This window comes from Hemiscyllium ocellatum, chromosome 28 (assembly GCF_020745735.1).
Source record: "Hemiscyllium ocellatum isolate sHemOce1 chromosome 28, sHemOce1.pat.X.cur, whole genome shotgun sequence".
Classification (NCBI taxonomy): domain Eukaryota; kingdom Metazoa; phylum Chordata; class Chondrichthyes; order Orectolobiformes; family Hemiscylliidae; genus Hemiscyllium; species Hemiscyllium ocellatum.
In genome coordinates, this window is record NC_083428.1 from 682,033 (window position 1) to 697,308 (window position 15,276).

General features: G+C 42.5%; 1 protein-coding gene across 1 annotated transcript in view; it reads left to right on the plus strand.

The window, feature by feature from the left end:
* The window catches only part of LOC132828794 (CREB-regulated transcription coactivator 1-like), a 152,293-nt gene that overhangs the window by 38,196 nt on the left and 98,821 nt on the right, over positions 1-15,276 (plus strand). The window contains exons 4-6 of the mRNA XM_060845891.1: positions 71-132; positions 810-910; positions 12,681-12,766. Of these exons, the coding sequence (XP_060701874.1) occupies positions 71-132; positions 810-910; positions 12,681-12,766 (249 nt within the window). The remainder of the gene's footprint in view (positions 1-70; positions 133-809; positions 911-12,680; positions 12,767-15,276) is intronic.

The following is a 15,276-nucleotide window of genomic DNA, read 5'->3' on the forward strand; positions in this document are numbered from 1 at the left end:
TTTTCTGCGCAGTGAACAGTTTGTTGCAGAATTCGTTCTGTTCTCTGAAGTTTCCTTGACTCCACAGCACGCAGACAGCTGTCCATATGGTTCGGTCTATCTGTCGCCCCCAGCTGACACCAGCTGGCGAAGGTGAGTGACACTTTTCCTAAATTAAACTTCCAATCTCCAGTCTATCTGTTGCAAATGATGTTATATTGATGAAAAGTTCATGTGATCTGAGCTTAGAGTTTAATACCTTGCTATATTTAGACTTTAACACCAACTGCAAAGATGGGGGTAGTTAGGCTGTTCCCAGGGACAATGAGAAAAAGTGGAAGAGTCGCTCCCATTTCAGGGGAACAAAAGCAGGTGGATCATCAAATACAGGTAGGAGGAGATAGAGGGGACAGAGAAAAGCCATTGGGACAAGTGGGGTGATAAGAGGGAAAAACTGGCAACTGTGTGCAGAAAGATCAGATGTATTTTATTATTGACTTTACAAGCATGTAGATACTTGGATGTGTAGTGCTTTATACAGTATCTCATTCACCTTTTCATTGTCTCATCTGTTCTGAGCATTAAACTGATCTGCATTCCTCCTCCCAGAAAGCAAGACTGAATGACATTTTGTAGGATGTCGACAAAGAATTAAAAATGATGGCAGGACTGTTGCTGTCCTGCAAAACGTGGACTATACAGAAGTTTCTCCTTTTTAGAATTAAGCTTTTTAAACCAACATTCACTGTTGTTTTCTAATCTTTCTGGTTTACTCAATCTGTCACACTTGCAGCTGATTGTCACAAATGATCCATATATTTTAATTTCAGGACCAATTCAGATTCTGCTCTGCACCAGAGCACGATGAATCCCACTGCACAGGATCCATTTAATGGGGGTTCCCAAGAAACACAAGAGCAGCACAAGCGAGGTGAGGTCATGTTCAAATGAGGGTGCTGACCCTCCAATCATAGGCCTTTCATACAGAAAATTAATATTTCTAACAATTTTTCTCGAATGCACACACTGACAACACAAACTTGCAGGCTCTTCATTCAAAGCCTCAAACTCTTGAGAGTGGCACCTTTTGAGGAAGGAGAAATGGCCCAGTAATATTGCGGATATTACTGCTGTGTTTTTGTCTATTTTAATGTATGAGTAGCAGAGTCAGATGTCATATCACTTTTTATACCCTGCTAGGAGCAATAACGAGCTTATTCCATAGAAAATTGTCTTGCTAAAGTTTGAATTATACTAAATATAGACTTTTCTAGAAAGCTGGTTGATCGAGGCACTGGTGAAACCCAAACTGAGCATGTGAGCAGGTTATTGCTGAGTAATGCTGTTTGATATCACTGTGATGAATACGCTGTATCACTTTGTTGATAAGTGAGTGTGTTATGTTCTTTTTTCCTGAGATTCTTACACACTTGATGCAACTGCAACACGCCAACTTCTGTGAACAACCAAAAGTCTATTAAGCACAGTACAGTACAAGCTTTCTGGAGAAACCCTTTAACGCACTTCACAGGGCTTATGGATCCGTGTCAAAGGATCTCTCTGAACAAAGGAACCTGTTCTTCCTTTATATAAAATCTTTACTTCACAGTCAGTAATGCCCACAAGACAAACCCCAGCCACTCCCCCACAGTCAAGACACACTGACCTGATCATCTCCAGAAACAATGTACTATAAATCATCCCTCAATGGCTAAATTTGTTGAGAATTTTTTTTAAACTGCAGGGAGTAGTCAAAATTCCAACTGCAATGTTACTGTTGATTTCTGAATGGGAGATGATAATGTAATTCCTTTACTCTGAATAATTGGGAAATGGCCATGCAAATTGCTCTGAATGGCAAGGGATGGGAATGTAAATTTCTTACATTCTACCTGTAAGACAGAGACATCCCACCCTAGCCTCAGGACATCCAATTTCCTGCAGGTCAGCAGAGCAAATTAAATCTAATATCTAAAGTGGGCTGATCAGCTGATAATTGACTAACTTGAATTTATCCTGCTTTTTAGGACCAGGCACATTATCAGGTTGATACCAAATTTGCAGCTGTGCTGGAGCAACTTGCCTACAAGAATGACAAGTTCTACATAAGTCTTTAGCATGAAGCAAGGATGTCATCAGGGCCCCATAACCATTTCTGTTTGCTGTGTACTAAGCCATATCTTGATATCGTGGGGTAAATCAAATTGGCTGAAGGTTAGCATCTGAACTGGGATCTCAGAAGGCTAAGTGAATCATCCACGTGACTGGCTGAAGGTGGTTGCAAATATTTGCATCTTGTCTGTTACATTGTTGGGTTCCTACGTCATTCAAGATGATGATGTTTATGGAGCCTGTTCTTCCATTGCCAACCATTAATCACAACAAGGTTTGCGAAGACTGTAGACTTGATCTGATCTGTTGTATGTTAGAATACATACTTCTGTTAGTAGCATGCTTCTTCTGTTTGCTATGTAATGCTAGAAAACAGAACGAATTGCAAGGTTGGTTCCTCTCATACCTCAGTTTTATGTATGCCTGACACTGTTGCAGGCATGGTCATCTACACAGACCGTAAGATAGAGGAGCTGAGAGCACCATACATCCCCCTGAGGTTACTCTGTTATTCAGCTGGTTATGGCTAATCTTCTAACTCAACATTTTTGTGTCTGTTCCTTATATTCTTTAATTCACTGAGTAAGCAAAAATCTGCCTATTTTAGCTTTAAGCTTATTTAATCATGAAGCATCCTCAACCTTCTATGGGAGCGAATTCCAGCCATTCATATCCTATTGAATGAAGTCAATTCTCTTCATCATAGTCCTAAATAATCAGCCCTTGACCCTGAGACAGTGCCATCATGTTCAGTATTCCCCAGCCAAAGGAAACCAACACTGTGTCTAACTTGTCAAGCCATTTCACCAACTTATGTTTCAATGAGCCCACCATCGTTTTAAACTTGAGTGTATCTAGACCCAATTTATTCGGGTTCTCATCCTAAGATAACTCCTTCATCTCAGGAACAAATCCAGTGAAGGTTTGCTGTTTTGCCTCTAATGCTAGGATATCATTACTCTGGTATGGAGCACAAAACTGCTGGTGTGTTCTCATCAAAGTCCTATGCAACTGTAACAAGGCATACACTTGTACTCTAATCCTTTGAAATCAAGGCTTTTCTAATTGTTTGTTTGACGCACCTCCATGCTAACTTTGTGATCCTTCTATATTTAGATCCAAGTCTGCAATAAGAGTGGCTCAGTGGTTTGATTTGACCCTTGGCAGACTGCACATTTTTGAGTTCCCCTGTGTGGGTCTTTTCCAGGTGCTCCAATTTCCTTCCACACTCCAAAGGTGTGCAGGTTTGGTGAACTGGCCATGCTAAATTATCCATAGTGTCCAGGAATGTGCAGGCTAGGTGGATTAGCCAGAGGAAATGCAGGTTTACAGGGATTAGCATAGAGTGGTGGATCTGAGTGGGATGTTGTTCAGAGGGTTGGTATGGACTAATTGGGCTGAATGGCCTGCTTTCACACCAGAGTGACCTCTGATTCAAAGAACAATATTTAAGAGTTTAACATCTTTTTACAATATTTGCCACCAATTTGAGTAAGCTCTCAATTCCCCACATTACACTCCATCTGTTTTGTTTCTCAGTCAATTAGCCTATGTCTATATCTCTTTGCAGCCTCTTTGTGTGCTCCTTACAAATGTAATTCTTTTGTATGAATAACAGACATTGATGTACTAGTTTCAGTTGTAAACAAAAGGCGCGATCAGTGTTGGAAACACATCTTAATATAATGTTTCTGTTGGGAACTGGAGATCTCCTTTCGATAATCCAATATTCAGATAATTGATATTTGGATAATCGAGGTTCCTCTGAATACTACATCTGATTCCTGTTTATAAAGAATAATACAGCACAGGAACAGGCCTTTCGACCCTCCAAGCCTGCACTGACATAATATGCCCTTCCATATTAAAACTGACTTTCTTTATAGAATCCATATCCCTCTATTCCTTTCTTGTTCATAGACTCATAGAATTAGAATCCCTAGAGTGTGGAAACAGACCCTTCAGCCCAGCAAGTCCACACTGACCCTCTGAAGAGTATCTCACAAACCTATTCCCCTCCTCCAATACTCTACATTTACCCCTAACTAATACATGCCTGAACACTACAGGCAATTAAGCATGTCCAGTTCACCTAACCTGCATATCTTTGGATTGTGGGAAGAAACTGAGGCACCTGGAGGAAACCCATGCAGACACAGGGAGAATGTGCAAACTCTACACAGACAGTCGCCTGAGGCTGGAATCGATCCCAGGTTCCTGGCACTTTGAGGCAGTAGTGCTAACCACTGAGTCACCGTGCTGCCATATCTTCGTCCAGGTGCTTCTTGAAAGCTGCTTTAGTGTCTGCTTCCACCACCACCTCTGGCATTGTGTTCCTGGACTTTCCACCCTTTGTGTGAAAACATACCTCGCACATTTCTTTCAGAACCTCCCCCCCCCCCCCACACACACACACACACACATTGAACCTGGCCACCTTGAGGAAAAAAGCCTTAGATTTTACACTCTATTTATGCCATTTACAATCTTACAAACTTCTATTAGGCCGGTCCTCAACCTCCTGAGTTCCAGTGAAAATAAACCCAGTCAATCCAACCTTTCTTCACAGCTAAATCCCACAAACCAGGCAATGTCCTGGTAAACCTTTTCTGTACCCTCTCCAAAGTGCCCACGTCCTTTGGGTAGTGTGGTTACCAGAACTGTAAGCAACATTCCGAGTGTGGTCTTACAAAAGTTCTATAAAGCTGCAGCATAACTTATCTATCCTTATACACAATGCCACTCTCAATGAAAGCAAGCATGCCATAGGCCTTTTTAATTACTTTATCTACTTGCGCTACCACCTTCAGTGATCTCTGGAACCGCACACCCAGATATCTCTGCATATCAATCCATCTAAAGGTTCTGCCATTCACTCTATAATTTCCATTGCACTTGATTTTCCAAAAAGCATCACTTCACATTTGTCTGGATTAAACTCTATCTGCCATTTTTCTGTCCATGCCCCCAATTGATCTATATCCTGCTGTATCTTCTGACAGTCTTTCTTGCTATCCACTTCTCCACCAAGCTTTGTATCATCCGCAAACTTACTAATTAGGTCAGCTACATTTTCTTCCATATCATTTATGTAGACTACAAGCAGCAGAGGTCCCAGCACTGATCCCTGTGGAACACCACTAGTCACAGCCCTCCATTCTGAGAAGTATTCGCCCACCGCTATCCTTTGTCTCCTATGACTGAGCTAATTATGTATTCATCTTGTCAGCTCACTCCTGATACCATGTGTCCTCGTCTTTTGTACCATGTGGGACCTTGTCCAAGGCTTTACTGAAGTCCATATAGACAGTGTCAACCGCTTTTCCCTCATTAATCATCTTTGTCACCTCAAAAAACTCAGTCAGGTTAGTGAGGCATGACCTCCCCCGGACAAAACCATGCTAATCAGTCCACTTGCTTCTAAATGCTTATACAGGGGCACCTCGATTACCCAAACGAGATAGGCGGGCTCTATTTCGTTTGGATAATTGATTATTCGGTTAATCAAGTCAATGCCTTTCCTCTGGGGCTCGGAGTTTTCTATTAAGTCTGCTCCCTGTTCAGAGTAGGCAGCAGCACACTGCACGTGAGCCTCTGCCCGCTCCCAATACCCCCAACCCTTTCAACATCCCCCCACCAAGACCGCCCCCCGACACCCATAACAAGACTGCTACTGCCTTTTGGTGGGGGTGAGTCTCTCGCGTGCACAACTTTTTACTGCAACTTTTTGATAGGTTCCACCTTTGCCCTGTGCAGGACCATGTTTGAGAGATTATCTGGGGAAGGGGGATTTAGGGTACACCGTTGTTTAGAACTCCATGGAATGTTTGGGAAGTGAGAGAGTGCAGGTGGGAGGTTTGTCATTTAGAGACATTGCCTGTTCTCTCATCAGTCCAGACTGTTCTCGGCAGCACTTTTAATCACTGTAAACAAAAGATGCGATCAGTGTTGGACACACATCTTTGAGATGATGTTTCTGTCAGAACCTCGAGATCTCCTTCGGATAATCTGATTTTTGGATAACCGGTATTCGCATTATTGAGGTTCCCCTATAAATCTGCTCCCTGAGAATCTTTTCCAATAATTTCCCTACCACTGATGTGAAGCTCTCAGGCCTGGAATTTGCTGGATTATCCCTCTTATCCTTTTTAAACAATGGGACAACATTGGTTCTTCTCCAGTCCACTAGCCAATGAAGATACAAAGATCTCTGTCAGTGTTCCAGCAAGTCGTTCTCTTGCCTTCCTCAATGTTCTGAGATAGATCCCATTAAGACCCGGGGATTTAATTATCTTAATATTTATTAAGATGCTCGATACCCCTTCATTTTTAATAGCAATTTGGCTTAGAAATTCGACCTTTCCCTGAGATCGTTCTCCACCAATTCCTTCTGTTTGGTGAATACTGACACCCAAAAGTATTTGTTAAGGATCTTGCCTTCCTCTCCGGGCTCCCCACTTGGATTCCCACCTTTGTCCTTGAGTGGGTCAGCCCTTTCCCTGGCTACCCTCTTGCTTTTTATATTTGTATAAAAAGCCTTGGGATTCTCCTTAATCTTGTTTACTAATAACTTTTCATGACCCCTTTTAGCCCTTGTAATTCTTTGCTTAAGTTCTTTCCTACTTATATACTGCACAGGCCTTGTCAGTTCCCATCCTCCTCAACCTTATATATGTTCCTTTATCTTTTTGACCAAAATCATAACATCCTTGGTCATCCAAGGTTCATGTAATTTACCATACCTATCCTTCTCGCAGAACATGCCACTCCTGAGCTCTTATCAACTGCCGTTTGAAATCTATCTACATTGCTAGAAAAATCCTCAACAAAATCTTAATTGTTTAAACAGATTTTACCCTTGTAAATCTATGTTGATGTTGATCATGCTGTAAATTTTAAATATGCCTTAATAATCTCAGGTTTTGCATTTTTTCCGGTTGCAGGGGAAGGTACCTTGGGGTGGGGGGGGAGTGGGTGTGTGGGTGAGTGGGGAGAGCGGTTGATGGGGACAATGTTGCAAACCAAGGACTGTAGTAGGGAACAGTCCTTGTGGAAGGCAAAGAACCCCCAGGTACCTTCCTTTGCAACCGGAAAAGATGCAAGACCTGCCAGTATGCTGACCCCTCACCTCAATCTGGGGCCCCAAACAGTCCTTCCAAGTGAGACAGAGGTTCACTTGCCTTGCTTCCGGTCTGGTTTACTGCTTCAGGTGCTCCCGATGTGGTCTTCTCTACATCGGGGAGACCTAATGTAAACGTAGGGAACAGTTCACCGAGCATTGTAGCCAGGCCTGTAGAGAGCTGACTGGACCTCCCAGTCACCGCCTGTTTCACTTCCCCATCTCACTCTTTTCAACATGACCATTCTTGGCCTCCTCCATTGCCACAGCGAACCACACTGCAAATTGGAGGAACATCTCATTTTCCACTTGGGCAGCCTACAGTCTGAAAGACTCAACATTGCATTCTCTAATTTCAGATAACTTCCCTCCCCATCCCGACTCTGTTCCTAGCCCCTCCTCGACCCCTTTCACTCCTTACCACCAGCTGGATTCGTTTCTCCCATTGACCAATCGGGTTGTACCCTCTACCTGTCTTCATGTATCTCCAGCTGAAAATGTGTTGCTGGAAAAGCGCAGCAGGTCAGGCAGCATCAAAGGAGCAGGAGAATCGACGGTTCGGGCATGAGCCCTTCTTCAGGAATGAGGAGAGTGTGCCAAGCAGGCTAAGATAAAAGGTAGGGAGGAGGGACTAGGGGGAGGGGCGTTGGAAATGTGGTAGGTGGAAGGAGGTTAAGGTGGAGGTTCATGTATCTCCACCTCACCACCCTGCCCCCACCACCCCCTTTATCTGCAGCTCCTCTACACCCACCCCCAGTCCAGAAGAAGAGTTACACCCCAAACGTCGACTTCTCCACCTTCTGATGCTGCCAGGCTTCCTGTGTTCTTCCAGCCTCCTTCCTGTCTATTTTGGATTCCAGCATCAACAGTTTTTTTTGTCTCGAGTCAACACCCATGTGTCATACACTCTGAGGAATTTAGTAATTTTCAGAGAAGTCACCTCTGATTCTTTTGAAACTCTTGAGAATAACTGTCTGGTTTTCTCAGTTTCTCCTGTTATGAGATGTTCTTCCCGTCCCAGAGATTCATCTGGTGAATCTCTACTGTAGGCCCTCTATTCAAATATTTATTTCCTGAGAGAAGAAGACCAAAATTGTACACAATATTCAGGTGCAGTCTCACCAATAAACAGATGCTGCAGGGCTCTTTTCTTATATAGTCAAATTCTTTGCCCTGAAGATCTACACACCTTGTAATTTTTGTGTAATCTGTTCAAGGACCACTTTCAGATTTATACATATCTTTTCTCTGTAACAACTTTTCGGTTGTTCTTTTGCTAGGTTATCTTCTTCTAAATCTTAGGGTTCCTACTTTCCTCTGTGGAAAAGTTAAAGCCTGTTTTAATCTATTATTTATATTAATTTCCTTAAAGTACAGATGAACCAGTCACTCGGTTTTTGTTTTTTTTTATTTTGATATCTTGTTGTTTGAATATTTTGACTTGCTTTTGCTTCTTTAAATGTTTACCACTGTTTATTTTCTAACATTCCTTTAGTTTGTTTACCCCCCCAGCCCTAGTTGACTTTTCCCTCATACACATGTAATTTTGTTTCATTGTAGGTTTCTTGCCTTCGTCTGGAGAATGTTACTCTGAAATATGAAATTTACTTGTATTGTAATTGGCTTCACATTCAATAAGACTTGGTCCCTGGTTTCATGATAATAGAGTGAGGAATACCCTAGGTCATTATTTTTCTTTATTCGCTTGTGAGATGTGGTTAGATTGTCTTTTAATGGAGGTGGTCATTGCCTGGCATTTGTGTGGCACAAATCGTACTTGTCACTTTTGAGGCAAAGTCTGAATATTGTCCAGATCGCTTTGCATTTGATCATGGACTGCTTCAGTAACAGGTGTTGTGAATGGCTTTGAACATTGTGTAATCATTGGTGAATGCCACTCAGTAGGCCAGCATTTGTTGCCAGGCTCTAGTTGCCTTTGTGGAGATGATGGTGATATATTTCCAACTGAGGATAGTGAGTGGCTTGGATGGAAGTTTGCAGGTGGTGATGTTTCCATGTATCTGCTACCCTTGTCCATCAAGACAAAAGCAGTTGTGGATTTGGAAGGTACTATCTAAAGAACCTTGGTGAATTTCTCCAGTCCATCTTGAGCTGTGAATGGTATAGCTAACTAGTTGAAACAACATAATTACTGGTTGTGAAGTTTCCATTTCGGCAGTGTGCTGGTCGATCTGTCTCACTATTGCTACAGGGTGATGAAGATTTTGCATTCTCAGTTACACACATTTGCCTGCTAAAATCATTTTGTTTCTGCTGAGTAGTGCTGTACAGAGTGGCTTTTTGTAAATGTGATGCCATTCAAGCGGGCTGCTTTGTCCTAGATGGTGTCATGCAGCTTGAGTGTTGTGTGGACCATTCCATGACTCTCCTGACTTGTGCTTTGGCAATGGTGGACAGCCTTTGAAAGTCAGGAGGCGAGTTACTCACTGCAATATTTCTTTCCCCTGACGTTCTCTAAGAGCTATGCCACTTATATGGCTAGTCCAGTTCATTTCTGGTCAATGGTTATACCTGGTTTTTGGTACTCAATGGTTCAGCACTGGTAACGCCATTCAATTTCAAGGAATGGTGGTTAGATTGTCTTTTAATGGAGATGGTCCTTGCCTGGCATTTGTGTGGCACAAATAGTACTTGCCACTTTTGAGGCAAAGTCTGAATATTGTCCAGATCGTGTTGCATTTGATCATGGACTGCTTCAGTAACTGAGGTGTCGTGAATGGTTTTGGACATTGTGTAATCATTGGTGAACATCCCCACTTGGAGGGAATGTCATTGATGAAACAGCAGAAGATGGCTGGGCCTAGAACACTACTCTGAGGAACTCCCGCAGAGACTGGAGCTGAGATGACTGAATTCCAACAACCATGACCACCTTCCTATGTACCAGATAAGATTCCAGCACTGGAGAGGTTTCCCCCCAGTTCCTATTGACTGCAGGCTGCTAGAACCCCTTTATGCCACACTTGATATGAAGGACTGTCACTATCTCCTCCCCTCTGAAATTCACCTTATTTGTTCATGTTTGAAACAAGGCTGTAATGAGGTCAGGAGCTGAGTAGCCCTGGTCGAACCCAAAATGGGCATCACTGAGCAAGTTATTGCTGAGCAGGTGCAGTTTAGTAGTAAGTCCTGGCCATGATTTGGCATGGCTCCCTACACTCTTCTTTGAACCAGGCTTGCTCCCCTTGCTTGATGGTAATCTTGACTTGGGGGATATATCAGGTCATGAAGATTTATAGTATATTGGATTGTGACTCTGCTGTTACTGGTGGCCCACAGCACCTCATGGATACCCACCTCATGAGGTGCAGGATCCATTTTGAATTTCTCCCTTTTAACACACTGTTGCTAAATAAAAATGAGAGATTGTTGATGACACCTTCTATCATTTTCCTGATGATCAAGAGTGGACTGATGGAGTGGTAATTGACCAGCTTGGATATGACCTGGTTGTGTGTGCAGTGCACTCCTCGGCAAAGTTCCAGTAGGTCTACAGAAACAACTTGACTGGCGCGTGCAGGTAGTTCTGGAGCACAAGTCTTCTTCATTACTGTTGCTGGAATAAGAGCAGAATTAGACCATTTGGCCCATCAAGTCTGCTCCACCATTCAGTCATGGCTGATATGTTTCTCAACCCATTCTCCTACCTTCTACCCTTAACCTTGGATCCCCCTACTAAACAAGAATCTATCTCTGCCTTAAAGGCACTCAATGACTTGACCTTCACAACGATCTGCAGCAACAAGTTGCACAGATCACTATCCTTTGGCTGAAATAATTTTTCCTTCTCACCTATCCAGCACTGCAGAGTTTAGGTCTGATCCATTTGATTATGGAATCACTATTTTCTGTCTATCACTTGATGCTTATGCTATTTGGTGCACAGGTTGTCATGTTTTGTGCCTTCACCAATTGATACCTAATTTTTAGATATGTCTGGTGCTGATTTGGCATGGCCTCCTACACTTTTCATTGAACCAGGCTTGCTCCTCTTGCTTGATGGTAATCATGGTTTGGGGGTTATATCAGGTCGTGAAAATTTATATTGTGTTGGACCGCGACTCTGCTGTTACTAGTGGCACACAGCACCTCATGAATACCTACCTCATGAGCTGCAGGATCTATTCTGAATTTCTCCCTTTTAGCACACTAATGTTGCTAAATAAAGATGAGAGATTTGCTTAATGTTTCCACAAAAACTTTGCAGTGGTCATTCCTGCCAGTATAGTTGGATATATGTATCTGTTAAAAGTAGGTCAGTGAGGATGACTGAGCTGAGGTTGGCTGATTTACCATGGAGCAGATAATGATCAATTGTTTAGCGCCTGCCTGAGGTAGGTATTGATCAGATGAGCAGATATTGATGAGGTTCTTAAGACAATATTATCCGTATAGCATGTATTGTGTACACTTCATTATTTTAATCATTGCTGTGGTGAAGTTGTCGGATTGACACCTGCTGTTTTGTTGAAAATGGAGTCATGATGGGCTTGTTCCTGATGGTGTAAATGCAATATTAACATCATGTTGAATGTTCTTCAGTATGCAACTGTCCATTGTGTCTTTGGAAGAACTTAAAGTTAGATCTGTTTGGATTTCCCATCTGAAATTCAGGAGTACTGGCTCTTGAATTGTACCTGGATTCATTGGTGAACTTGATGCAAATCTAAATAACATTGTATACTTTTCCCTATCGGCCTTTGTGTCCCACCTTCAAAAGTCTGGTATTTAAGTAGTTGTGAAGAAGAGCTGAACTCAGTCATTGAGCCTGGTCTGTGCATGCATGTAGCCTTTATGGCTCTACACTTAATCTCAACACTCTATCCCTCGGAAGGGAGGAAATTCAAACCTTATCCCTGTTTGTCAGCAATGCTGAAAAAGTGCATGAGAAGATCAGATTGTTTAGGTTGAAGGGAGAATTAGAAAAGAGGTGAAAGGAGAAGAATTCTTATACTACAGTTGTCAGGAGCCAGGCGCAGGATATTGAAGAAACATGAAACCAATGCGACCACTAAATGGGTTATAAAAGATCAAGTTCTCATTTTGTGCTTAACAGGTGGCTCAGGTTTTCTGAATGATTATTTCATCTAGAACACTCCTCACTACAGTGTTTGACTCTTCACTTTAAGGTATCTTGCTTCAAATCAGTCCCAACTGATTTTGTTGGCATTTGGTTAATCAATTACCACGAGCCTCACTCTGTTACCAATGTCCACCCCTTGACTAAGAGCAGCCAGAGATGAACAGAAGTCCCAGAAAACATCTGACAGTATTGAATAGTCTTAATGTGCATAAGAGACACAGGTGATAGTGAGAACAGTGTTTTATTTTGTGTCTTGTCCAGTTCTTCAATCATTTATTGTGTACATATCTCTTTTTATTCCTCTCTCTCTTTCTTTCTTTCTTTCTTTCTCTCTCTCTCTCTCTCTCTCTCTCTCACACCGCTCAGTGTTATTACTAACGGTTCCTGGGATGGAAGAGACTACGTCTGAGACTGATAAATCACTATCCAAACCGCTGTGGGACAACAAAAAGGTACTGTAGGATATTTAATGTTTAATTTGTTTGAGGGGAATTTGGAATTCCTGAAAATGAGTCAGATTACCCATCTCAAATTAATTGAGAGTCCGTTACATACTCCAATTCTATTTTGATACTTCACCTTTCATTAGTGTCAGCAGCAAGTTCTCTTCCTTTCTTAAGCCTTTCTTGCTTTCTTATTATTTGTGATGCTTATCAATCTTCTTCATATTTTTGTGGAAATTTTAAATGAAAAAAGCTCAATGTTCTCCCTTTTCACAAAGTGCTGCTGGCTGCACTGGGTTGTGCTTCAGGAAGGAAGAAAACACTCCTATTTTTACAATGCCTTTCACGCCTAAAAGGCATCTCAATGTTTCACCTCCATTGCTTAATTTTAAATTTATGGTTCGTATTAGTAATGGTTAGGTAAACACATCAGCCAGTTTTATCACCACAAGATCCTCAAATAGCTAGATAACGTATTAAAATGTTTTAATGTTCCTATAACACCTGTTTGGAGGATTCACGTGCACACAACGTGAGGATAGGACTGGGCTGGGCTGAGACTGGGGCTATTATTGAACAGTCTACTTTTGCCAGTTTTTTCAGTAAGGAAAGCCAATCAGGTGACTACTGCCCATCAGTTGTGGCTTAGTGGTCTCACTCTGCCCTCCAGTTAGAAGGTCGTATTTTCAACTTCCATCAAGAGACTGAAGCTCAGAAACCTGGTGAATGTTTTGGTGTGGGACCAAAAGCATGTTGCATTGCTGGAGATGCTATCCTTTAGATCCCAAGGTGAAGTGGCTGATCCTGAAAATAATGTCTTAAATCTGAGCAAAGAAAACAAAGGGTCACTCGATGCAAAATGTTAACTCTGATTTCTCTATGCAACTGCTCTTGGCTTGTTGAGCTTTTCCAGCAATTTCTATTTTTAAGTAGTTAGCACTGCTGCTTCACAGCACCATGGACCCGGATTCAATTCCAACCTCAGGAGACTGTCTGTATGGAAATTTCACCTGACCTGCGCATTTTTGGACTGTGGGAGGAAACTGGAGCACCCAGAGGAAACCCACGCAGATACGAGGAGAACGTGCAAACTCCAGACAGACAGCCGCCCAAGGCTGGAATTGAACACGCGTCCCTGGCACTGTGAGGCAACAGTACTAACCACTGAACCACCGTGTCTCCCTGGACTGCTCTGGTCTCTTCTCTCAATCTAGAGACATGTTAGGTGGATTGTCCATTGTAACCAGGGGTGTGAATGGGAAATGCCAGGTTACAGAAATAGGGTAACGGGATGGGTACGGTGGGATGCTTTTCGGCAGGTTGGTATGACTCACTGGACCGAATGGTCTGCTTCCACACTGAAGCGATTCTATGATTTTAATTATTTAGTTTCTCTGCAGTTTGCTCAATTCTCCTTGTAAATTCACCTGACTCTGAACATAGGACATAACAGTACAGTACAGCCCCTTCGGCCCTCGAAGTTGCGCCAACCAGTGGAACCAATCAGAAGTCTATCTAACCTACTCTATTCTGGTTTCATCCATATGTTTGTTCAATGCCTATTTAAACATCCTTAAAGTTAGCAAGTCTACTGTTGTAGGCAGTGCATCCTACACCCCAACGACTTCTGAGTAAAGAAACTACCTCTGACATCTGTCCTATATCTATCACGCCTCAATTTAAAAACTATGTCCCCTTGTGCTAGCTATCGCCATCTGAGAAAAAAGGCTCTCACTGTCCACCGTATCTAACCCTCTGATTATCTTATATATCTCAAAGTCACCTCTCAACCTTCTTTTGTCTAACAAAAACAGCCTCAAGTCCCTCAGCCTTTCCTCATAAGACCTTCTCTCCATACCAGGTAACATCCCAGTAAAACTCCTCTGAACCTTTTCCAAAGATTCCACATCTTTCCTATAATGCTGTGACCAGAACTGTAGACAATACTCCCAAGTGCAGCCATACCAGAGTTTTGTACAACTGCAACATAACCTCATGGCTCTGAAACTCAATCCCTTTGCCAATAAAAGTTTACACGCCGCATGCCTTCTTTACAACCCTATCAACCTGGGTGGCAACTTTCAGGGATCTATGTACATGGACACCAAGGTGTCTCTGCTCATCTACACTACCAAGAATCTTACCATTAGCCCAGTACTTGTATTCCTGTTACTCCTTCTAAAGGGCATCACCTCGCACTTTTTATCATTAAACTCCACTTGCCACCCCTCAGCCCAGCTCTGCAGCTTATCTAAGTCCCTCTGAATTTGCAACATCCTTCGGCATGGTTCACAACTCCACCGACCATCATGTCATCCGAATCTTTACTAATCTGTCCGACTCCCAATGACTCTATACTCCCTAATCAGGTAATTTATAAAAATGACAAGCAGCCAGTGACCCCAAAACAGACTTTGCGGTACACCACTAGTAACTGAACTCCAGGATGAACATTTCCTATCATCTACCACCCTCTTTGCTCTTTCAGCTAGCCAATTTCTGATCCAAAGTGCTAAATC